General features: G+C 41.6%; 1 protein-coding gene across 2 annotated transcripts in view; it reads left to right on the forward strand.

The window, feature by feature from the left end:
- The window catches only part of RASSF8 (Ras association domain family member 8), a 79,490-nt gene that overhangs the window by 37,800 nt on the left and 15,661 nt on the right, over nt 1-26,029 (forward strand). For both annotated transcript variants that reach the window (XM_069003271.1, XM_069003270.1), the window contains exon 3: nt 15,499-15,694. In XM_069003271.1, coding sequence (XP_068859372.1) covers nt 15,592-15,694 — 103 coding nt within the window. In that variant the 5' untranslated portion in view covers nt 15,499-15,591. The remainder of the gene's footprint in view (nt 1-15,498; nt 15,695-26,029) is intronic.

Consider the following 26,029-nt stretch of genomic DNA (forward strand, 5'->3'; position numbering starts at 1 on the left):
CACCTTTTTAATTTCTGTGTATATTGCCCTTCTACAACTCCTTCTATTGCAAATGCAGTATTTATAGCAGTATTCTGTTGATAACTGAAGCAGCTGAGGGACCAATAGAGCTAAATAAATGAAAATGCTTCATTCATTTGCCACAATGACAGCTTGTCTCATGTTCTGTGTATCAGAGGTACAGACAAAGGTACAAGAGCTTTATATTACTACAGGAAAAGCTGAAGCAAAGCAGCATTGGATGGATACTTTCATTATCCTTAATATACTGTATAGAACTAGTAGAAATATCAGTGCACATATATAAAATGCGCTCTGTATGGTGAAGAGGAGTTTTGCTGAAGGGTGGTACGTGTGTGGATGCATCTGTCCATGTGTACAGCATCCAAAAATGCTGTGTTGACTCGAGTCTGGCTTCAGACTTGTCTTAAGTTGCCTCATATTTGAGAGGTGGTTTGGGTTATTCATTAAAGCACTTTCAGCTCTACATTCTAGGCATGTTACGTGTCTCTTTAATGCACACCAGTGGATTGTTTCTAAGGCAGACGTTTCCAGAGCATTAATTGCTGCCTTCAACCAACAACATCTTCTTGCTAAAGGGGTGTGATGGTTGGGGGAGGTGGTACCAACCATGGAACAGTCCTGCTGGCTAAACCAGCACACAGAATTTAGACAGACACTGGTCTGTTAATTTTCCCAGGTGACATTTAGCCAGAGCACATATACATATGTATGTTAACCTGGAACTCCAGGAAGCTTGGAATGTAGTGGTGTTGAGCCAGGTTTTCTTCTGCCAAGTTAAAATATTTAAGAATTTGTTGTTGACTCTATTTTGAATACATTCCTTTCAGTGGAGCAAGTTTGTGGCCAGCTGCCAGGTGACTGCAGTGTCACTCCTTTATTTGTCACTTAGAACAAGTCATGTGAGTTACTGTCTCTGAATGATTTTATTGTATGAGAGCAGAAGGTATTTGCCTGCTGGGAATTCATCAGGATGGTGCCTGCCCATCCTCACACAGGGAGAGTTACTTATTTACCTTTGCTTGTTTTGAATAAACCAATTTGGTTTTTTCCCTTAAGCATAACTAATGTAATTTGTTGTTGTTACGTGACTTTATTTTGCTGTCTGTTTTGGGGCACAAGACAGGGTCAGCTTGTAGTATTTTATTGTAGTGTTTTATTAAACCATTTTTTTTCCCCAGCTGAAATCATGGAGTAATAATAGGTTTTCATACTTAAAAAAATTGATCCGCTTTTATTCAGTGTTAATCAATAAATAAAGTAATGAAGAAAAGGAACAGAATTTATTCACTCTGGCAGCACAAGTGGACATCAAACCAGAGGAGTAACTCTGGGAAATGTTTTTCTTTCACTACTTAAACTTTAAATATGAAAAACGGACAAAAATAGACATAACTTTTTCTTTGAAGTCCGGGGTAGGTCTAATGACTCTTTAAATTGAATTAACTCACACGAAGTCTTAAATAAGTTGACAAAAACATTGTTTTGAGAGCCACTTCAGAAGCTTTCACTCGCAGAATGCTGCTTCATGTTTTTCTGCATAGTGATATTGCATTTTCTGGGATGTTTGATAAGCAGCAAAACCATACTTTGTTGGTGTGTGAGCACTGAGACTTAATTTGTATTCTCCAGCTGTTTTGAGGCTTGCGTTTGTCATGATTTAGATGTCTTTGACCTACCTGAGCTGGGCAGATACTTCTGCTGGTTGGGCTAAAAAACCTGCATGCTCATGCTCCCTTCTAGAACTATGGAAGCAGAGTGCAGTTCCTTTTTCATCCACATGCCCCAGGTCATGAATCAGAAAATACTCCGTTCATTGAGCTCATGATTTTCTGCCCTTCATCTTTGACTGGTACCTACTGAAAGGTATTAAAAGGTGGGAGAACTTCTTGGGTGCTCTCTGAGAGGATCTCTGGCTCAGGGAGAGTTTTGCTCTAATGTGCCAGCGAGTTCTGGTTGACATGAGGAATAATCTTAAGGGGAAAGTGCTGCCTCTCAGGTTCTCATTGCTTCTCCTGCCCGTCTCAGCTTTGCTGGGTGCACACCTTTCTCCTGCTGCCTGGCCATTGAGTCACTACATGAAGAAAACAAGATTCCTCCTGACAGTGGTATCGCTGGGATCCTTGAGTTTTGCTGCATTCTTTGTATTACAAGAGATACTTTTCATCTCTTGTCTCTCTTCCCCACTCCAGAGCTGCACACTGCACAAAGTGCCTCTTGTTTCCTTGCTGTCTGTGTTGCACTTGTTCAGACTGGTGGGGTAGCAGAGCTAAAATTGAAGATACCATTTCTTTCCTTTTCCTCACTTGGTCAGATTTTTATTACGTGTAGCTTCTTGCTTTCTCATTTAAGGCTTCTTTTCCTTCACTTTATTGTCCCATGCAAATCTGTCCTTACATAAAACTTGGATCTTATATCCACATCTGAACAGTTTCTTTGCACTTGGAGCAGCAGTACTTCAAGTATTTGAAATTCATTTGAAGTGGAATACTTTGAACATGTTTCTGAGGAAATACAGTGGTCTGATGGTTGGGAAAAAAAAGCTCTGCCAGTGGTTTTTCAGAGTTAGGATTCATCTTGTGCTTGCCAGCTGAAGGCAAACTGAAAATGGAATGTAAGTGGAGACAGGATGTCTGGAAAGGACAGAAATATTGATAATAAATGGCAGGGGGGATGGTGTGTGGAAATGCCACTTACATGAAGAGACAGTAGTCCCTGGCTTTTCTGCTTCAAAAATATTTGATTCTTGAGACATGGGTTGCTGCATCCAAGCCCTGGGTGTTGCAGGCAAACCATTTCCTACTTTTTTTTCATTAATTTATTAAGCTTTGGCAAGGTTTGCATCTTCTCACTTGCTGTAGAGCAGTGAAAAAAATGGGATCATGCAATTCCTGTGGACTCTAAAGTTAAAATGACTTCGTTTGGTATTTATTAATTTATCGATCCCTAGGGAATTCTGCAATATTCTGATCTTCATAGTAGCAAAATGTGGCAGACCTCACCTCATGGGTGTTTAATGATTCACTGTCATTAAACATTTGAGAGGAAAAATGTGCTTATTACCCAACTCAAAAGTCTTCCCACTTTATTTACTGCTGTGTAAACATCAAAATGTAGTTTTCTGAGTGTGCATCTGCAAAAATAGTATTGGGTTTTTTTGGACTAATTGCAATGCCCATTAGTAATTTCTCTCTCTGGCAGGAAAGAAACTCAGCTTTTTGGAGGCATGTTGTTCTGATACAATCTCTTCTCTTTGTTCAGTGTAGGTTTGGCAGTTTTGCAGACTGCTTCCTACAAAGGATAATTGCAGAATGTCCAAAAATGAAAATTTCTGGGCTTTAAAGAAGTAAAGGTTTACATTTTGAATTGTAACTGTTAATGAAACATGCTTTAGTATTTGATATCTTGGAGTGAGGAAGAGAAAAAATAGCAGCTAAATTAAGCCAAATTTAAATGCATCTCATTTGTCACATTGTAAAAATCTTACTCACAAATACCTGCAAGTTAATATTCAGGTCATTCATAATTAAGTAGGAAGAAAAATGTGAATACTTGGTTTACCTCACTCTATAAGCCTGGCTTTGTACTTTTATAAATAATAATTTTATAAAAAATAATTCCAGATTTCTTTCATATAATCTTTCCTAGGTCTGAGGAGACTCACATATTTGGATTTTAATTTAAGTGTCATGTTTTGGATGTCTGGACTCATTAACGCTTTAAATTTTGCAGTTTCAGGTGTTTATTTGCTTACTATCTTATGATTAGCACAAACTTCCTGCGGGCACTTCCCCTTGAGTTCTTTCCAGGATTTAGATTGCTTGCTAGGTAATTGTGCTTAATAAGCCATTCTGGCCTCCTGATGTTACCTGGTATTGTACACTTCCATAGCTGCATATCAATAAAGGTTAGAAATCCCAGCAACCACTTTTTATTTAAAAGAAAACTGACCAGGCTCTTTTTGTTAAGCTCCCTCACACAGTTCTAAATCCTTAACCCTGTCTATTTACTTACTCCATGCTGCCAGTGGCTCTCTAGGCTGCACAGCCTCTCCTCTCTTTCTATGCAGAAGAGGAATCCAAAGAAACAGAATCCACAGATACTGGGATTTTTTTTTAAGTAAGAAAGACCAGGGGAAACTAAAAATGTCCTGATCAGATCTCTTGGTTTTGGTTTGGTTGTTTTTTTTTCTGCTTCCAAAGAGAAATGCAGGCTGGACTTTATCCTTCATAAGCAGTGTGATGATAACCCAGGGGGCTCATCACAGCATTTCATGCACCAGTGCTGAGATGCTGTTTTGTTTAACTTGGGCTCTATGTCAGGAGGGCTTCAAGAAGAATTTTTGTGGCAAGGGTGGTCAGGCATCGGAAGGGCCTGCCCAGGGAGGTGGTGGAGATCTGGAGATGCTTAAGAAAAGCCTGGATGTGGCACTTAGTTGACAAGGTGATGGTTGGTCAAAGGTTGGACTCAATGATCTTGGAGATCTTTTCAAATGTTAATGATTCTGTGTTCTTCAGTACCAGTGTCTGGTATCCCAGGCATCTCATAAGTTCAGGAAAAATGGTGAAGGAGGAATGATGATAAAATTCCTTCTGGAGGGATGTGCGTACTTCCAGAAGGTCTTGACTACATTGCCCATCTTCTTTGCAGGACCTTCTTCTGTGCTTTGCAGGAGCTCTTTAAAGCAGAACTGTGCTTGCCTTGGCCTCTCTGAAAGGCAGCAGAACCCCCAAACAGAAGATGCATCCTGCCCAAGGTGTGGAGATGAGTAGAGTAAGCTCAATCAGCCCAAAACGCAGTTGGGTCACACCTGCTGATCCATTGTGTTTTGGTAGGTGCTCTGCAGAAGTTGGTTAAGGGACAGTGTGAGGAAGGATAAAGAGATGTAACCAGTAATTTGGTGGAGTTTCACTTCCATGTGCGTGTCTGAGGTGACTGTGGCGAGTGAGCCATGAAGACTTCACTGGGGAAAATGAGTGAGAAGTAAACAAGAAGGGCAGAGATCAGTGTGAAAGGATTTCCTGAGTGACAATAAGTAGATCAAGTGAAGAAAGGGGAGGGCTGCTTTGTCCTGCCTGCATTTGTCAAGTCTGCTGACAGCAGAAATCTGTCCTGACATCATTGTGCTGGGGAAATGGACACGATGGGGTTGCTGAGGGTGCAGTGAGGAGGAAAATGTAGCCATTAGGAGCTGAGATGAAAGCCTGTGACTGCATGGCCAGCAGCGAAAGGCTGTGTCTCAAAGTGCAAAATAGAGATGCTGTCTGAAAATACAGAGGGAAACCCATACGTGGAAAGTTGTTCTGGTTTAAAAATTGTTGCAACAGAGAAAGAAGGCCAGAGAAGGAAAATGAAAACATTTCCCCCCCCTAACATCCATTTTCATTGGCATTGCTGGCTGTGACTTCTGTTAATTGCTGTCAGTTTTTTGGCAGAGAATAATGTTTTTCCTGAAGAGCTCTTTGCTGGATCTTTCTATGAATGCAATACATGATCTTTGTAAGACTTCCGAGGGGAAGTGTATTTATTATGATGCTCATCTCTGCACTTCTCGCTCTTCCCAGGGAGTTTCGGAGTGTAGGTGAGTTTTAGCCAGACTTATAGAGAAAAGTGGTTTAAAAAGTACGAAGTTTGTAACAGTTTCTCTAAAATTACCAGCTGAATAGAGAACCTAAGTATCCCCACCTCCTGAAGTGGAATTTGGCTCCACATCTATTCTGTGCAGTGTGGCCAGTTGGCCAAAATGTTGTAGGCTTACCTTGGCACTGCCACGGAACTATGGGAATTCAAACTGAAAACTATGGGAATTTCAAACTGAAAGAGGGGGAAATTAGGTTAGATATATGGAAGAAATTGTTCCCTGTGAGGGTGCTGAAGCCCTGGCACAGGTTGCCCAGAGAAGCTGTGGCTGCCCCATCCCTGGCAGTGTCCAAGGCCAGGTTGGATGGGACTTTGAGCAACTGGGGGTAGTGGCAGGTGTCCCTGCCCCTGGCAGGGGGTTGGAATGAGATGAACTTTAAGGTTCCTTCCAACCCAACCCATTCCATGGTTCCATGAATTACGTAATGCACTTCTAGTATTTCAGCCTATAAGCTATTGCTCTGTGTTATGATTACTTCAGATTTTGTTCTAATAAAATTAGCCAAGCTCACAATTATCAAGAGAGGGGAAATACTTAAGTGATCCAGCTGAGTCCTATAAATAGAGAATAGGAGAAGCAAAGTTCTTTTGCGCCTGGGGAAATATGGAAGTAAGCACAGCCAAGTGTAAATTTTAGAAAGTGGTGGGTTCCCTCCTCTCATTTATCTTGCTTAACTATTCAAAGACTCCTCCTAGTAATATGTTCTGTTCTGTCTTGCAGACTTTTCTAGGTTGCCAGAAACTTGAAATTTCTTAGGTAATGTTTAATGAATAATGTATCTGCTCACTGAGTAAAAATTTGAGACTATAATTTTTTGGAACAGTTACGTTGATTAAGTTGAAAGTACCTCACCTTGTTTCTGTTTCAGAAATTGCATTTTGTTACAGTGAGATTTTGGTAGTCATGTCATACCATGGCTTTAAACCATGTGCTTAACTGGCTTTTAAAACTTCTCTTAATTCAAATTTAAATAGATTTCAGCTGTAGGATGTATTTTATTTCCTGCATCCTTCAGTGCAAACTTGGAAGGGGAGGAATGGGCTCATTTGTATGCTAGGTTCACCACAATATAGAGGAAGAAGGTGTTGTGTTTTGGTCCATATCTTGAAATGTGGGAAGTGTAATAAGTTTTTTGTATGTTTGTGGTTTTTTATTTTTCTGAAATTTGCCCTCAGCTCACATTTGAGGTGCAGGGAGCACCTCTCTGACAGCTGAGACTCAGGGTGGCTGTAGTCAAAGGACAAAGCAAATGCTGCATGTGGACTGAAGTATAAAGAACAGATTCAGTCCTACAAAACCAAGAGTTAAAGCAGGTCTTGCCAAAAGGCAGCAGATGAGCTCATTGCCTCATTAGTGTAAATATTGGCAATTACACACTAATGTCTTCAGTCCCTCAGCTGGGTGTGAGTGTTTGTGGACAAGCCGTGAGGGGAGAGGGGAAAAGTTGAATGGGTGGAGCTGTGTCTTCCTTGGAACCAGTTTGGAAAATGACCTATTTTGTCTCCTTTGAAGCCAGGGCATTTTGAGGTCTAAGGTGACTTTGAAGTAAGGTGTGTGTATTGTAGCTTTTGTATAAATATTTCCTCTGCAATGAACCAGCTTGCTTATTTCTCTGCTCTTTTTTTTTCACTCCCACACACTATTTAGACTATATTAAAGATATATAGATGTGACTTCCACCTAATGCTGCTGTTTATTAATAAAGTGGTATGTAATAAAGCTGTTTTCTCAAATGCACTATATATTTGCTACTAATGAGGAACAAATACTTACACAGCTTTGGAAAACATTACAGTGCAGTAAATGTCTGCCTGTTGACTGAGATGATGAATCAGGAGATATTTATTTAATGCACATGTCTTTTTTTGAGCTGTTTGTCACAGCATTTATATGCAGTGCAGGCTCATTGGCTAATGTATCTGGAAAAGGATATTCCTCTGCCACAGAGTAACTCCAACCCAGCTGCTGTCTGAACCTCTGCTGTGCTGCCACCAGCTATCCTGCTGGAGCCAGTCCAGAGCAGGGACACCAAGGGCAGCAGAGGGATGGAGCAGCTCTGCTGTGAGGAAAGACTGAGGGAATTGGGATTGTTCAGCCTGGAGAAGGGAAGGCTTTGGGTGACCTCATTGTGGCCTTGCAGTGCCTGAAGGGAGCCCACAGGAAAGATGGAGAGAGACTCTTGACAAGGGCCTGGAGTGACAGAGCAAGGGGGAATGGCTTCACACTGACAGAGAGCAGGGTTAGATTGGATATAAGGAAGAAATTCTTCCCTGTGAGGCCCTGGTTGCCCAGGGAAGCTGTGGCTGCCTCATCCCTGGCAGTGTCCAAGGCCAGGCTGGATGGGGCTCTGAGACACCTGGGATAGTGGAAGGTGTCCCTGCCCATGGCGGGGGTTGAAATGAGATGGGCTTTAAGGTCTCTTCCAACCCACACCATTGTGTAATTCTATGATCCAGCCCTTCCTAGAACAGTGGTGGCCAGTGAGGTTTTCTAAGATCAATCCTGCCTCTCTAGGATTGTGATGTTTCAAACTGACAATTTTGTTTGTTAGTAGCTAAACTACAGAATGAGGAAAAGGAGTGCTTCATGTAAAATGAAGGTGATACTTCAGTCCTAATCCTGAAACAGATTCAGGGTTGGGATTTAGTGAGTAAGCCTGCTTGAATTGAATTCACACTTGTATCATAGTAAATCCTGTCTCAAGAGCTGAAAGAAGTGCTGCATCAGGTATTGTTTTGATTTGCTAGTACATATCCTAAATATAATGTTCTTAAGTTTCAAATTTTAAAATTTCTGCTTTAGAAACACTCTGACTGAAATCTAGTAGAAACAAGGATCCTTGAAACTCTGACTTGAGTGCTGTCAACATTTCCAAAACACCCTTGGGTTTTTGTACCACAAGTCCATGTGGAGTTCAAATGCTTTTTATATCTGATCTTAGGAAAAGGAGAGTATTAATTTCAGAGTTGTTAGTCTTGTTGAATTAATTCAAGTGCAAGAGCGCAAAACCTACTGTTAAAAATGCAAGGTTATGCTCTCAGCCGTGGCCAAATACAAAGGATCTTTAGTAAGCCATCTGTTTCCTTGGCTCATCTGCTGGCTTTTCCTTTCCAACATTTTGTGGGGATTTGAAAATGTTTTGCAGCACAGTTGGGTCAAACCTTGCGGCTCCAAACTTAAGATACAAAGTGTTACAGACACTTAAAGGAGCACTATCACTCCAGCCATCTATCTGTGTTCGTGACAGCTGGTTGGAACTCATCTTTATGAAGGCCATGAGCATCTCAGTCACAGTTTGTGATTCTGGAGGTTTGTAGCTATGTCATCATTTGTATCCCAAGTTGGATGAATGTTTTGTGCTGCAGTTAAATCATTATTAAGTGGTGTCTGGTTTCTTCATATTGTCACGTGTGATTTAGATTAAAACACTGTGCAGGAAGATGTCCTGAAGACTTAACATGCTTGCTGAAGTCAGAGATCAGTCTTAGAATTAAAATGCTGAAGTCAAAAATACAGTTTTCAAGATGGAAGAATTATTTCAGGTAATAACTCAATAGTTGCCATTAACAAAGTGTATATATTTGCAAGAGCTGACAAGAAGTGTGGATGAATGCTTTACTTCCTCCTATCACTCCTCCATCCCCCCCAAAAAACAAGTTAATTCCTTCTAGGTAATTATCACCAATACAAAGAGAAGAGACAATTTGTTTTTTCTGTGCTGTAAAGATTGCAGCTCAAGGAGAGATTGTAGCTCAGGGAGAGATTGGGAATGTTCTCTAATTAGGCAAAATACCAGTTGTAGCATTCCCTGCTTCAGAACAATGTGTCTTTCCCTCATTTTTTTCCCACCAAATTGTTAGCTGTATTGCATCAGGAGAAATTGCAGTGCAAGCAGCAGTTTCTGTTCTAGGCAGCTGAGGGTTCCTGGATGGAAGTAAACTGGTAATTTGTCTGGGAAACTGCGACTTGGGGAATTTTGGGTTATCCAGAGGCACGATTTCGTGCAGCCATTGTTGCCAGAAACAACTGCCTGCACTTCAATGCTTGTACATACTCCTGTGTTGGTGCTATGCTGTCCCCTCACAGGTGAGGGGGATGTGTTGTGTGTTTGGATATCACTTGTGGTATCAGGATTTTGGCCTCTTTGACACAATGTCAGACCATCTTTTGGCCAGTCTCATGGAAGAAAATTCTTTGGTCTTAAACTCTGTCTCAAGCTTGTTCTCAACACTGTCATCTTCATGGCTGTGGGACCTCTGGTTTATTTGTTTCAAGTAGTGCTTATTATCTCAGAGCATTCTTCTGGAATAGCAAAAGAATAACCTCCACAAGGGTTAGTTCAACAAAAAAAAATTGGATGCTACCTCTGTGAAAACACTTTTCTTTTCAAAGAAAGTCATAGGTTGATTTTAAATCCACAGACTGTTCTTTTCTGATAAAGGATAAAAGTTTTGCCTGCAGAAGACTTCCACTTGATATTTTTGACTTGAACTTGGCATGAAATATTTTTGCCCATTTACTGATGGGAGGCTGCATATCTTGTAGGATATTTCTTCTTCATCAGTCTAAGGGAGGAGGCTTTTTGGTAAATACTAGGGAGCTTATTTCTAGTAGCCAATTCTGTCTTTGCAGTTATCTTCATCAGGAAAATGTTACTTGGCTCCATACCAGGATTCTTCTGGTAGGGAAGACCTTCCAAAAGCATCCATGTTCATGCTCTTCTGAATGAATGGTTTGTAAGCTCTTTCTGGGTAGCTGGACTGGCTTATTTGTGCTCCTTTGTTTGGTATTTTCCAATCAAGCCTTACTAGCACTGACTAATTATTCTTATTAATGGCTTACAGCATGGGTGGAACAAGCTGCCTGTTTGTCCAGGGCCCTACCTGGTATCATAATAGGGAAAAACAAGGAGCACAACTGGGCCATAGTGCACTGGGAATGAAAACTAAAGGGTAAATGCCAAACTTCAAATGATGCCTGGTTATTGCTAATTACAAATGAAAGCATCCTGACTTTAAAGTGTACTAAACAACATGCTGGTGACTTGCTGGGGTTACAGAAAGTCACTGAACTTGTTGGTCAAAATTCTGCTGCAGCAAGATTTTAGCCCTGATTTGAGGTGCATGATGCTTTCAGGCAGTGTGAACTAAAAATTAGAAATGAGGTGAAATCGTCATCTTGATTTTAGCTCTTGGGTTTCCTTGACTTTACACTTATGGCAAGATGTTCTGCAAACATCTGTGTGGAATATAATTTTTTTTCTTAAATGCTAGAAAAGTATACTTTGCATTTAGTCTGATCTGCTTGTCTTTTGTGAAGCTCCAGCCTTTTCTATATTTTGTAAACGAGTTGTGGAGAGGTAGCTAAATAGTAGCGCATATATATATATATATATATATATATGCATGCTATATATATATATATATGCATGCTATATATATATATGCATGCTATATATATATATGCATGCTATATATATATATGCATGCTATATATATATGCATGCTATATATATATTTGTGTGTGCATATATGTAGATATATATATGCTGGATTTTTTTTACACTTAAAAACTGAACAAATATCTGAAAGAGTAAGATACCATCAGCCAATTAGGATAAAAGAGGAATTTAGGGAAAATGCTTAATGCATGGTAAACAAGGTAATTGAGGAGGCTTCAGGCAAGGTAATGGAGAAGTGGGGGAAGGAAGTAGCTATGGAATGCCAGATTTCCACTGCTTGGTCCAAGCAGAACTACATGTGGCTATGGAGCCGATGGCTGACAAACTGGGGAAAAGCTGTGATCACAGGCATGCTTTGGCTTGTGTGCCTCTCAGTAAATTAGTTTTGCATTCCTATTCCCAGTCATTGCTGAAATAAGTTATGCATAAGGTGAACTGGTTTTGAACTTACAGGATTAAGAAACCTCAAGTGAGATTTTTTTTTTTTTTTTCTCCAACCCTTCCATTGGCTTCAGAAAGAAATTTGCACAGTATTAGAGGTAAGGATTATTTTGCCTATTCGAACATAAAAGCACAATGTTCATTCTGGACAAAGATTTTAGGTCAAAAAGTATATTTGGGGCTGTCAATGACCCTCAGTGGGGAGGCAAATCAGCTTTTGCTGGTGTGAAACTTAACTAACAGCAAATAAAGAACTGAATACCTATGAAGGAAAACTAAAGGCTAATAAAAAGGTGCTACAGAGTTATATTTGGGAAGCAGACGTAAGCACGTGGCCAGAAGATTTTCTGGTTTTCAGACCTCTCTATGAACTTCTACTGTACAATCCTAGAAACCAAACCAATCTTAGATTTTTTTTTTTTTATTTACTACAGATGAGCTTTGCTTAGAAACTCTGAGACATGGTGATTTCAGCACAGAGATTTTACATTTCTGATGCGAGTGTGTGTTCTTAGTGGCAGGTCCCCAAAGGAATCCTGTGAGTACTTGTGAGGCACATGGAATCACAGAATCCATGGAGGAAAAGGACCTACAAGATCACTGAGTCCAACCTGTGATTGGTCCCCACCTTGTCAACTGAACCAGAGCGCTGAGTGCCACGTCCAGTTGTCCCTTGAACACTTCCAGGGATGGGGACTCCACCTGGGCAGCCCTTTTGTTAACGCACTCCTTTAATTCAGCCCTGCCTGTTGGTCTGAGGGACGCATGTACTGCAAATTCTTTATCTTATTTAGTCTATTAAAACTGTTTGTCCTGTAAGAAATGAATGGGAATGTTTCCCCTGAGCTTGAACTGTTTCAAAGGCACTTTGTTCAGATCATTTGCAGCTTTGGTGGATGCTTTTCTTCAAACTTGGAAGTGTCAGCAAATATCTCCTTATTATATGATGCCTCTCTTCAGTCTTTTCTTTTTTAAAGATTGACTGTAGGAAAATAAATGACCAAACCTGATCTGCACTGAGCACAAGACTGTACGTTGTGTGCTGACAGGGGGGAAAAAAGGCATTTGCTGGCTTGCTAAATTGAGATAATACTTTGGATGTTGACAGACAGAAAAACAATTAGATCTGTTGGATGCTTTGCTGACGTGTGCGTTGTCACATGGAGAGATGGCTTGGTCTGTGCCAGGAAATCTGAACTGTTCAACCCTCAGCAAGTTATTAAGTTAATTAATAAAGTTCCTTACAGCTGGGCTTGGAATGTGAGGTCTGTTTATTTGTGAAGACAACTGGTCCAAGAATAAATAGCAGAGGTCACTGATGGGACCTGTGAGGTGTTTTCTCAGTCACTGCTGTGTTACAGGCTAGTAAAAGATTTTCTTCTGCTTAGTTTACTGGTGCATTAAAATGGTGTTAACCTGACTGAAGTGTTTGTGTTTGTACGCAGTTAATGCTTGTGCAGATAGAAGTTTTCTTGGAATTACCTAGCTTTATCTGGGAAAATGTTTATGAAAACCTCTTTGGATTTTCAGGTTCTTGTTCATGTCTCAGAAGACTGTTTCTGTATACATTGATATTCTTAAAAGCAATCACTTTTCTATTGAGTGTACAAGTCTGTTTGAGATCTGGTTTTACTTACATATTTGGTATACTTTTATAAATTTTATACTTCTGAGCAGGTAAGTTTGGGCAGGGCTTTTGGGGGTGTGTGCTGGCCTGACTTTACTGCTTGGTGCTTCTCTGCTAAAGCTTGTCCTGTCAGTGTGGTGGGACCTGTGTGGCTCTAACAGGCTCTGAGGTTGTTGCTGCCCCAGCCTGTCAGGTGAGGATCTTCCAGGTGTCCTCTGCATCATGTGTCAGTATTTGTCAGCTGCTGGATGAACTGTTTGGTTGTAGATGGAAAGTCACTTTTCCCCTCTAGCTTGGGGGCTGCACTGGTGCATCTTTTAGATGCAGGAAGAGAAGTTCACTTCCCCAGGAGAAAGCAGCTCTGGTGAGACTGTAAATGTGAACAGCACTAAGTATTTGCGTAGTGTTCTCTGCACCATTTCTGCCTCCACGTGCAGTTCTGTTCAATCCATCAGCATCATCAGGTTCCATGTTTCTTCTGTAACCCTACCCTGCCTGTCTTCACTAATATCCCCTAAATAATTTTCAGATTTCTTTTATTCCATCCCTGTGTTATCCATTTTCCTGGTACTTAATTCTTCAAAAATATTGTCTTTGGTTTTATCACTTTATCCATATGGTATTATCTGAGTACACGAGCTTCTTGTATTGTATTATCACAGTTTATTTTCCCTCTATCTGCTTAAGTAGCTCAGCTGTTTCATTACGTTTTCTTTATTTGGTTTTGGGTTTTTGTTGTTAATTGGTTTGTAGGTGGGTTTTGGGTGTTTGCGTTCTTGTTAGTTTCTGGGGTTTTTTAAGACTTAATCATCATTATTGGTGGTTTGGTTTTTGTTTCATTTTTGAGGGAAGGTGCTATCTTTTGAAGACGATAATTTGTGGTGGGTTTACTTTGAAATTTTTTTGTTTAGTATCATTGCAGTGCCTATAGAAAAACCTAGGAAAAGACATTAGACGTCTGTTTCCTCACAGAACCAGCATAGTGCTGGCAGGGGTTAAAGCACCCCTACAACACTTTCCCTGATGCATCTCCTTGTTTTAGAGGGAGAGAGAAGCAATCTGTCTGCTTGCTTTGCTTTCTGGGTGCTGGTACAAGATGCACAGGTTTGCTGGGAATAGGAACCTTCAGCTGCTTCTGCAGGGAGACAAAATTTGGACTCTCATGGATGGCTGTAATTAAAAATGTTTCCCCCTTGTTTTTCTGCAGCCCCACCTGCTAGAAATTACTGAACCAAAAGCATCCCTGACCAGTCCCTGGAGACATCCAGGCAGCATATAAAGGAATAGGGGCACCTGTTACTGGAAACTGTTACGAGTTTATTCTGGAGTTGTTTCAGTGCTATTTCTCTGAGTGCTCTTTTTGTAACAACTTGTAAAATTTTAGGAAATGCCCAAAGTTTCATTACAGTTCATGTCTGCAGAAGAGGTAGACGTTGTTAAGGCATGGGATCCTAGAATGGAATCATAGAATTAATGAGGTTGGACAAGACCTTCAAAATCATTGAGCCCAACCTTTGGCCAACCTCCACCTTGTCACTCAGCCCAGAGCAGAGTGCCCCGGCCAGGCCTTCCTTGGACACCTCCAGGGATGGGGACTCCAGACCTCCCTGGGCAGCCCCTGCCAAGGCCTGAGCACCCTTTCCATGAAGAAATTCCTCCTAATGTCCAACCTGACTTTCCCCTGGCACAGCTTGAAGCCGTTCCCTCTCCTCCTGTCCCTTGTTCCCTGGGAGCAGAGCCTGAGTTCCCCTGGCTGCCCCCTCCTGTCAGGGAGTTGTGCAGAGCCAGAAGGTTCCCCCTGAGCCTCCTTTTCTCCAGGCTGAGCCCCTTTCCCAGCTCCCTCAGCTGCTCCTCATCAGGCTTGTGCTGCAGCCCCTTCCCCAGCTCCATTCCCTTCCTTGGACATGATCCAGCCCTTCCATGTCCTTCCTGTAGGGGCAGGCCCAGAACTGGACACAGCATTTGGGGTGAGGCCTCACCAGTGCCCACAACAGGGGGACAGTCATTGCCCTGGCCCTGCTGGCCACACCATAGCTGACGCAGGCCAGGTGCCATTGGCCTTCTTGCCCACCTGGGCACAGCTGGGCTCATGTTCAGCTGCTGTTGACCAGCACCCCCTGGTCCTTTTCTGCTGGGCACTTTCCAGCCACTCTGCCCCCAAAATGTGTGGATGTTTGGTTCCTGTTGTTGTTTTTAAAGAAAGGAGGCTGTGTTGGCTCTCCTACCTGATAGATGTCAAGGTGAAATAGTCAACTTTTCAAATTGGTGGTTCCTTGCTCTAAACACCAGGATTTTTCTCTGTTCCAGCTGCTGCAGGAAGTCAGCTGCGTTGTCTCTGGTGCAGCTGCAAGAATGACTTGACTGATTTGCATTCATGGCTCTTGGATGATCTGGTGAACCATGGAGCTCAAAGTATGGGTCGATGGAGTGCAGAGAATTGTGTGTGGGGTCACCGAAGTCACAACATGCCAGGAAGTTGTAATAGCCCTTGCTCAGGCTATTGGTGAGTACTGCTGAGTGGCAAGTGGGGTGAAGCTAAACACAGGGGAGGTGGGGGAGCACTGGGTACCAGCAGAGCAGAGAATGCAATACACAATGGGATAATCTTGCAGTGTAAACTTGTAGCCTTGGATTTTTCACCTGCCAGAGAGAGATTGAAAAGACAGAAAAGAAACATTTTGAAATCTATACACTTCCCTTCAATAAAAATTTATTCTCTAAGTAATAATAATTATAGCCTGGACTAAGGAAGGTGCTAAACTGTCAATATTCTAAGTACCAAAGAAAATATAAAAGCAGTGCAATAGAATTGGTTGGCTTTCACATCCTAATGATGTTCATGGAAATTATACCCATTTTAAGTATCTTTAGCTATACTGGGAATAGTATAGCTCAATGAAATAGATCCTTCAGGGTCTCCTCTTGCTCTGGCATGCCACATAACTCACTGCTCATGAAAGGGTAACCTGGAAGTCTGCACTGTTAGCCCTTTGCTGAACAGTTTAGAAGAAAAAAGTTAAATCTTTGAGGCTCCACCACAGGAAAGTCTTGTCAGATCTTTCTCAGTGATTAAGGGCATCCTGAATAAGCCTCAGCCTCATCCCTTCAGTATTTCTTATGCTGATAATGTTATAATTGGATTTACATACTATTTAAATTTAGGCATTAAAACCTATGTTCTAACTAAAATTAATAGTTTAAAGGCAAGCTTCTGCATTTTTCAGTATGCCAGCAGTTTTGCAAGATTGTATTGTTGAAAATAATAATTTTCTAATAAAAAACAAGTTAGGCCTGTGAATGTCAACAAGGTATTCTACCTGTAAGCACAAAGTCAATTTCTCTGAAATTGTGATGTTTATTTATTTAAATGTTAAACTTCTAAACATCATTTCCATCTACTTTTATCTGATGGAGTGGAAGACTGGCACTTCTTTATTTTATAGTTTAAGAGGATTGAACAAAATGCTAGCATGTGCTTATCTATATGCATCAAATACCTTCTAAAGCTTCATTTAAAAATTGTAGAAAGTCAGTTTGTCTCTCAAATCTTGTAGCTGATGTTAAACTGTTAAATGTTTTTTTACTGGTTGTGTTAGTTGCAGCTTTTTGTTTAATGGTAATTGGTTCATGAATTCCTTCCACATCTCGTTTTCTACCTGCAGGTTTTTTGAGAAACAATTCTGCTAGCATGATCATTTTCTAGTCATGATTAAGTGATACATATTTAGAAATAATAAAGTGGTTGTGATACTTTAGTTCTTCACTTTGCTTTCAATATCTTTCATTCTGTTTCCTTTGCCTTCTCCCACAGAAATGTCAGACTCCCAGTTCTAGACAGTAATTTAATGTTCTCCTGTGTAATTTCTCACTGGGTTTTTTTTCTGTATCCTCAGTTATTAGTCTGAACTCTGTAAAGACTCCCTCAGCCTTGGAGACACACACAGGTTTTGTCAGCTCTGCAGACTTCCTTTTCTGTAACACGTCACCAGTTCGTCTGGGACAGGCAGCTCTGCTTCCATTCTGAGATAAATTTCATCTGCAGCCAGAGCCAAATCAAGATAATCTTTTGGAAATTCCTTCCCAAGGCAAATACCCTCTCTAGAAAAACCCCAGAACAATTCCTCTCTCACTGGGGCAGCTAGGACAGTATCAAGCACCATATAAATTACACCTATGTGTCTTTCCCAGCCCTCTGGTCAGGCCATTCATGAGGACAGAACCATCTGGCTGCCCCTGCTATTTGGCTGTAGGTCCCAGCTTACCAGGAGTAATTGTCACTCGAATTTGAATGGGAACCTATAAAAATGGATCCCTCTAGCTCTCACCTGACATTTGGTGGTGGAAAGTAGCCAGTCTTAGTTGGCTTCCCACTTGCTTGGCTCTGATGGGATTTTCCACTTTGCAGTCTGGCTCCTTCAGCAGTCACATAACTTGGCTGCACTCAGGATTATTTTGTCTGTCTGTAAAGTTTGTGATATGCTCCTTTTGTTTTATTGTGCCTTACAGTTTATTACTAGGTCCTTGACTTAAAGCATACAACACACACAGCACAGTTTTCGTCACTGAGCCTGAAATGTGAGCTGCAGGAAGTATATTACTTTCTTGCAGTGTCTGTAATATTTGCAGACTGGCTTATTTTACAGCCATATGCACTGAGGAAAGCACAAGCCAAAGATACCCGGTTTAAAACATCCGTAGTTAAGAAGCTTCTTATGGGCAAATGAAGCTATCTCTATTATAGACATGTGAAAAATAAAGCTTTATCCTGTATTTCAAAAATAGGAAAATCAAAATTATTACAGAGCTGTGGTTTAGAAGGCACCTTTGGACAGTATCCAGTCCAACTCTGCTGCACAAAGCAGGGCCAGGCAGAGCAGGTTGCTCAGGACTAGGGGCGGTTGGGTTCTGAATGTGCACAAGTGTGGAGACCCCACTGTAGCAGTGTTCACTCACCCTGGCAGGCAGAGTGTGTTGTCCATAAATGGAATTTCTTGTATTTCAAAAAGTGCCTTTTGCTGCCACTTGATCAAATGCAGGGCCCTGTCTCCTGATCTCCTGCTGTGATAAAAACAACAAAAAGGTTTCCATCTATGCACTTTCCAACTCTTCCCCCATGTCATGGAAATTCAGTAACAACTTCAGGATACAAAAGTTTCTTGGGTTATTTTTGTTTTCTTTTTTATGTTCCTAGGGCTATTTTAGCATTAAAAAATCAAGTTATACTGGGCTATCAGCCTTTGTAAGAGGTTCTGTCCCATATCCAGTGTCGAATCCTTTGGCCATGGCATTCTGTCACTTAACTTGCCTGGTTAATGCTCCTTGATTCCTTAGAAATTGGAGCTCTTTCAGGAAAAAAGTCTCTCTCTGGGGCTGTACTCCTGATGAGTAACATTTGTGTTACCTGTTCTTGCACTGTGAGCTCGTTCCCCTTCCCCTGCTGCCCATCTCTTGATCACTGCAGAATAGGAAATTACTCTACCCAAAGTAAGAATTTCAGGGTTTTTTGGTTGGTTGTGGTTTTTTGTTTTGTTTTTTTTTTTTTTTTTTATTATTTATTTTCTGTTTGGATTGAAGTCAAAGGGTTTGAATTCAATATCAAACCTCCCCTTGTTCTTTAAAACAGAAAAGAAGGGAGAGTTGTCTCCTTTGGTGTCCCAACAAAGCTTATTTTAAAAAATGTGTATGTTTTCAATTTATTGAATGCAAGAGAGAGTAATATCAATTGAATATAGCTTTGGATACTAAAATTGTCTGTCTGTTACTTAGAAGGAGTTGGAATTACCTTAGCTGGAGGGCGGATCGCTGGAATTCTGTTCAAGGCAGACATAAAACTATTCAGTTACAAGTTTCCAGAGAGTGAAATCATCTCTCACTGGGATCTTGAAGATACTTGATGCTACCTTTTATGAGTTTTATCTAGGTCTGCTTTATTTTCTTTTTAACTCAAGCTGTTTGCAAGTGACAAGGAAGATTTGGGGCTTTAATAAAAATAAGACAAGTGATGGTTTCATCATGAGAAACTAAGCCCTCACCAAAACAAAAATACACCTCAGCACACAGTTTAAACAGAGAACCATGAGTCTTGTTTTAAAAATATCTTTGCCAGGAGAGATGAGCTTTTCCAAGATTCATCCTTGTCTCTTTTAAAAATGTACATTTGACAACAAATTCTCCATTAAGTTTTCTGTGCATTCTGTGAAAACCAGAATGGCTTCATATAAACATTGCTTGGTCATTTTGATTCCTCTTCGTAATTTGGGCAACTGAAAAAAAGTAAAAAGAGAGTTGTTGATACTTTTAAATTTTGTGTGTGATGAGGTGTTTGATGAATCCAGCCAAAGGTCTGTTTTGAGTGTGTGTGAGCACAGTTACTCCTCTCAAAAAATCATTATAGTGCTGAGGGGAAAAGCAGGTGGTATCCTAAAAAGAAGTGAGCTAATCATTTTAGCTGCTGGTTTAGGCAAATGTAGTTTAACTATAGATATTTTTATTTTTTTTAATTGGCTTTTCTGGTTGTTTTCCATTCAAGCACAAAAAATAAAAAATCTTCCAAAGGAATGTGGTGACAAACAGTGCAGTCACAAATACACTTGTCCTGTTCCTTCAGCAGTGCTGTTCTCCCACTTCCAGCCCCCATGAGGATTTTTACTGCATTTTTGTGATTTCTTTTACCCCTGGAGCCTAGAACGCATCTCCTCTACTCAGAATGGCATATTTGTTTCCTAGAAAGAGAATATTTCAGTCTAGAGACATGAAGCTTGAGTTTCTTACTGAAAGAAACCTTCTGCCCTCCTCTCTGTAGTTTTCTGTGGCAAATACTAAATTGGCAGACTTGCTTTAAATAGTGCTGTGGATTTTGGTGCTTCTGGCTGGAAAATATGAGCAGTACTTCACTGAAGAAGTACAGCTGTCTCTTTTTAAAATTAAACAAATGCAGCCATCAGTGTTTTTTGGTGTTTGTTTTTTTTTTTTTTTTGTATTGCAGTTGAGTATTTTTCCTCAAAGATAAATGGAGTGTATTTATCAAAGTGTCAATTCTGTCTCAAACATGTGTTAGAGCATTGTAAGTGATCATATAAACTTTCTGGTTCAGAAATCTGGTGACAGTAACCTCACTGAGAGGGACCTGGGTTGCTGGATGTCTTGCTGTGTGACCCTCAGCCAAACTTCCCCATTGTTTCACCTGTTTAGGATGCAGCTCTAAAATAAGTGTGGTACTTCAGGGTGCTTGGATAAAAGGCCATTGAAAATATGAAGTGATGACTCAGAGAGCTTTGTTCTGTCAGGCTGTGATAAACTCCTGCACACCATTTTTTGGAGAGCAAGGACAATAGTAATGAACTAAGGCTTCAGTCCTGGTAAAGACATGGAGAGATGGCTGTGCCTGGAGAACTCAGCAGACTTTCAGTGGAGCCTGTATATCTCTGTGGGTATTTCTTGCTAGGACTGGACTCCTCCTCTGATTCTTTATTTTCTATTCTATTTCATATCTATGGATGCAAAATATAGCGTGAGTTAAGAAATCTGAGTAATGCAAACTCTAACTTCTATTTTGAAGGCATTTTTTTTCCTCTCAATCTTGGGTATTTATTGAGTTTTCAGGTAGCCAGAATGGTATTTTTTTTTTATATATATTGCTATGGATGTTAACTTAAGTATCACATAATGAATGAAATGTCAGCTTCATATTTCAAAGATACTGGGTTCAAATCATCTTGGGTTGATTAAAATTGCCAGCAATTACTTTTCTATCAGTGCTGTTAAAGCTTCAAGACGCTGTTGTCCCTTTGGTAAGGCAGGCATTTTCACCCACATGTTCCACATATTAAGAGTTCTTAGAAGATTTTACCCACATGCAATTACTTTTTCTTTGCATTGCCTTGTTAAGGAAGAGAGCCTAGGGCTGGAAGGCTGTCTCTGGGAAACCAAGTGGGTCAGAAAGCTGTATCCATGTTGTGGAGGGTGTGCATTTTTCAGTGCTCTGGGCAGTCTGGGTTTGGCTTGAGCCAAGTGTTGGCAGGTCTGGCTTTACCTCCATGGAAACCTGTGTGCAGACAGGTGACAGTGTGTTTATTCTTATTATGCACTGTGATAAGTCTGGGGTGTTCATTCAGATTCAGCTTAAGAGTGAGACTATTACACCTTCCCTTTCAGTTTAGCTGTCTTAAAACTTCTGTATTAGGTGCAGAGTTTATTTTTTTCCTTTTTTTTCCCCCCAAGACTGTCTAGAGTGCCACCTTGCAGGGCAGGCTCTTGGCACAGCTGCTGTGCAGCAGAGGTGATGGGAGATAGGAATGTGCCTGAGAGGGAACTTCCCTGGCACTGAGTGCATCCTGGTAGTCTCAGGGAAAGAGGAGAAACTGGGAGCAAGACTGCATTGAAGGGTTTGAGAACAAGTCCTGTGGGGAGCGGCTGAAGGAGCTGGGGAGGCTCAGCCTGGAGAAAAGGAGGCTCAAGGGGGGACCTTCTGGCTCTGCACAACTCCCTGACAGGAGGGGGAAGCCAGGGGAACTCAGGCTCTGCTCCCAGAGAACAAGGGAAAGGATGAGAGGGAACAGCCTCAAGCTGTGCCAGGGGAGGCTCAGGTTGGACATCAGCAGGAATTTTTTCATGGAAAGGGTTGTTAAGCACTGGAAGGGGCTGCCCAGGGAGGTGTGGAGTCCCCATCCCTGGAGGTCTCCGGAGAGTGACTGGATGTGGCACTCAGTGCTCTGGGCTGGGTGACAAGGTGGGCATCAGGCACAGCTTGGACTTGATGATCTTGGAGGCCTTTTTCAGCCTGAATGGTTCTATGACCTCTGGTGACAAAGACCTACTCCTGCCCACCCCAGCCCCTTCCCTAGGGAAGGAGAGGAGCCCTCATGTTTAAGACTGCTCATCCCACCACTTTTCCCAGAAATGATGTGAGACCAGGGCAGTGAGTCACCTGCTTGTACTGACTCACTGCTGTAGGTCCTGGCTCTGAAGCATGGGAGACGCTTAATGGAAAGATGGATCTTGCTTGGTGCTTGGCATAAAGGTTTGTAGCCTGATGGGAAAGATAAGGCACAGATACATTTCTTCACAGTGTGTAATACTACCTGTATAACAAAAAAAATGTAGAGGAGGATGGGCTTTTGGGTGGGAGTTAATGGGATGAATCATTTCTGTCCTGAAAAAGGGAATTGATGACCTCTCAGGTTACAGTCCTGCCAAGAGTGTTGCTACTGCTGCTTTCCTTTGGAGTTTCATTTTCACTTTTGGCAACAGAAATAGTTGCTCTGTCTGCTGTGTCAGCTGCAAATATTAAAGCATATAGAGGAGCTTAAAGTGAGTAATGGTTGTATGAGTGCTACTACCCTTCATGGAATATAATTTAAAAATCTGCCTCTGGAGAGTCTAAAAAAAGTGTTCATTACCTTGTACCTATATTTCATTAGTTTAATCACTGTTCATTGTGGTGGAATCTGTGTTTAAATTAGCAAAGGACATCAATCCCAAGATGAGACTACAGTGGCTGGGCACATGGCATGGACACTTGGGTCCAGAGATTGTTTGGCTGTGCAGCAGAGCCCAGATCAGGACACTGAGTGAAGTTTGCCATTTAATGTCACAGTGTTGGAGCCAGGTTCAAACCACTCTTGACAGATATTTGCAGGCTGTCAGAACATCAGCATTCTGGAGTCCATATATTTCCTTTTTTGATGTCATTCTCAATTTTGAAAGAAATTATTCTTTTGAAGGTGTTCCTGTGTTAATAGAACCTCTGATAAGTTTGGTGTGCTTGGGGAGTTGTAGGGGGAAATTTAACCTGTTAACCTTGACACTGCCCTTTGTGCAGATATGCAGTGTGTTTTAGGGATGTAAATATGTATCTGCTTTTGTTATTGCTTGTCATCTGCTGTCTTGCAAAACAGGTACAAGTTCTTGGTGATTGTTTTGAGATGGTAATATCATATGGTAGAGTCCCCATTCTGGGGACCATGTAGTAATCACAGAATTACAGAATGGCCTGGGTTGGAAGGGACCCTAAAGATCATCCCATCCCAGGCCCCTGCCATGGGCAGAGACACCTTCCACTACTCCCAGGTTGCTCAGAGCCCCATCTGGCCTTGGACACTGCCAGGGATGGAGCAGCTACAGCTTCTCTGGGCAACCTGTGTCAGGGCCTCCCCACCCTCACAGGGAGCAATTTCTTCCTCATATCCAATCTAAACCTGCTCTCTGTCAGTGTGAAGCCATTCCCCCTTGTCCTGTCACTCCAGGCCCTTGCCAAGAGTCTCTCTCCATCTTTCCTGTGGGCTCCCTTCAGGCACTGCAAGGCCACAGTGAGGTCACCCCAAAGCCTTCCCTTCTCCAGGCTGAGCAATCCCAGTTCCCTCAGCCTTTCCTCACAGCAGAGCTGCTCCATCCCTCTGCTCCCCTTGGTGTCCCTGCTCTGGACTGGCTCCAGCAGCTCCCTGTCCTTCCTGTGCTGGGCCCAGGGCTGGATGCAGCCCTGCAGGGGGGGTCTCAGCAGAGCGGGGCAGAATTGCCCTTTCCCCTGCTGCCCACAAAGTAGCTGGACCTGAAATAGGGTGCAGAGGTTCTGTGCTTTGTCCAGCCCTTGAATTCTTGTTTTCTGTGGTTTCCTCCTCAGAACACAGCACTGCTGGTGCTTTTTTGGGCCTGTCTGGATGGTTTTCTTTACTACTACCATCAACACAAGACTTTGATAGAAGTATTAAAAAACCAATCTAATATGTTCTAGTTGCAGTTAAAGAAGAATTTTATTTCAGAAGTTGTAGGGCGATTCACGGCTGCACTGGTCACTGAACCTTCCCTGGAGATACTGCAAAATTCTGGGTGAGATTCAGTATAATATTCATCTGGGAGAAACATGCTAGAATTTAAGGAATGCCATACATTGCTGATACATGGCCATTACCTGAATGTGACTGTAACTTAATTTTTACAATAATAAGGTTGCATGAATGAGGCTGAGTTCTGCCAAGTGCTTCTTGTGTCCAGAAGCTTGTAGACAACACACAGGGCAAGAAGCAGCATGCAGGCATTGAACTGTTCCTCATCAACAACCCGAGCAAGCTGCTTTCTCCTTGTCAGTGGTGGCTGCACATCAAAACCAGCAGTTTGTTGCAGGGACGCCTGTGTTCTGAAGTACTCTGTCATTAGTTCTGAATTAACTCATTCACCCTTTCATTTGTGAATTAATCCCCTCTAATGCAGGCAAACATCACAGTTGTGGTTGTCTGGGTATTGTTAATCTGCGTCATGCACAGGCTGAGCACTAGACCTGGGTAATGATCTTGGAAGAGAACAGCTTTGTTTTCGAGCAGTTCTGAGCTCCAGGTGTGGTTGTTGAACTGTGCAAGTATTACTTCTACAAAACACTTTCTTTTATGTGGATCCTGAGTGCTGAGTTCATTATTTAGGGCTGCATGTTCATTTGGAACCCTAAGCTAAGATGAAAATAGTTCTTGGCAAGTCTGTGCTTAATTCTTTAATTCACTTTTGGTCAAGATTGTTAGAGCTTTATTCTCCTCCCCCCTCTTTTTTCTTTTCCTTTTTTTCCCCTTTGTCTCCTGTTATATTTAAGTAATTAATTTAATAGCAGAGTGAATAGAAACTGCACTCTGCTCGCTCCCCTAGTGGTACCTACTCCTGTTTGCAACTTCAGGACTTCTTTGAACTTGACTCTTTCTGACACAACATGAACATTAGTAGCACAACCATGATTACAAGGTGAAACCTTCTAAGGTTAACAAAACAGAGCAGTGAAGTGCAGCCTTTGTTCTGGGGTATGTTTTTACTTAATTTTTCTTCTCCAGGATTTTATCATTAGTATGCTATGGCAAACAGTATTAGGTTTATTTTTCCTGTAACAACCCCAATGCCTACTACAAACTCTAAATCTTCATGGATCAATAAGCAGTATCGCGAGTTAGCAAAAGTCTCTCATTTTATATATCATATACCTTTATAGACTTTATTTTGAAGAAATTTATTAGAATAAGCTGTAAATCTCTTTCTGAGAGTGTTGGCCAAGCATGTTAATATGCTGACAGGTTTGGGTTGTTTTCCCCACTTTTTTTCCTCCAGTGCCTACCTAGAGTCATTTATTTCTAAGGCATTCAGGGTGGTGGATTGCTGTGCTCATGCTGCCTACCTTGTTTCACTGACTTCCATCAGTCAAATCTTTCAGCCCTCACTTCTAACTTGGAAGTGAACAGGGACGTTTTGGACTCTGACTGGGCCAGCCAGTCGCTCTGGGATGAGCCATGAGCCAAAGCCACCTGTTCTCCAGGCGGTGCCTCTGCAGACAATTTTTGTTCTCATTCTTTGCACTGGGAGCTAATTGTGAGACAGTGAGAGCAGAGGAACCATTTCCAACACAGCAGTTGTACCTTGGGAAGCTCTTTAGAAGGCAGCATCCAATTTTAGGGGGGGTGCACTGTGTGTTAATCACCACAGTGCAGCTTGTTTCCTACAAATCTGAAGTGAGGAGTCCATGTGAGTGTTGTGACTGGAGGTCAGGGGCAGATCTCCAGCCTGAGATTAGGATATTTTTGTGCTTTTGGGAAAAGTGAGATGATTGGGCAGGTGATATAAGGTAAGAGAACACATCGAATGCGTTATCACTGATAACTACATTTCTTCCAACTCCTCCCCTCTGTAGTTGCATATATGATAGGTATTTCAGGCTTTTATGTGCTGAAATAAATAATTTGAATGATCATTTCTCATGAAAATGAATGTAGGGAATGCATTAAAGTAGCTAATGATGTTTTTAAAGTTAATGGCAATTGTGGAGCTGTTCAGAAATTCATTAGCATCAAATGCTTTAAAAGCAGTTGCTCTT

This window comes from Aphelocoma coerulescens, chromosome 1A (assembly GCF_041296385.1).
Source record: "Aphelocoma coerulescens isolate FSJ_1873_10779 chromosome 1A, UR_Acoe_1.0, whole genome shotgun sequence".
In the NCBI taxonomy this organism is placed as follows: Eukaryota; Metazoa; Chordata; class Aves; order Passeriformes; family Corvidae; genus Aphelocoma; species Aphelocoma coerulescens.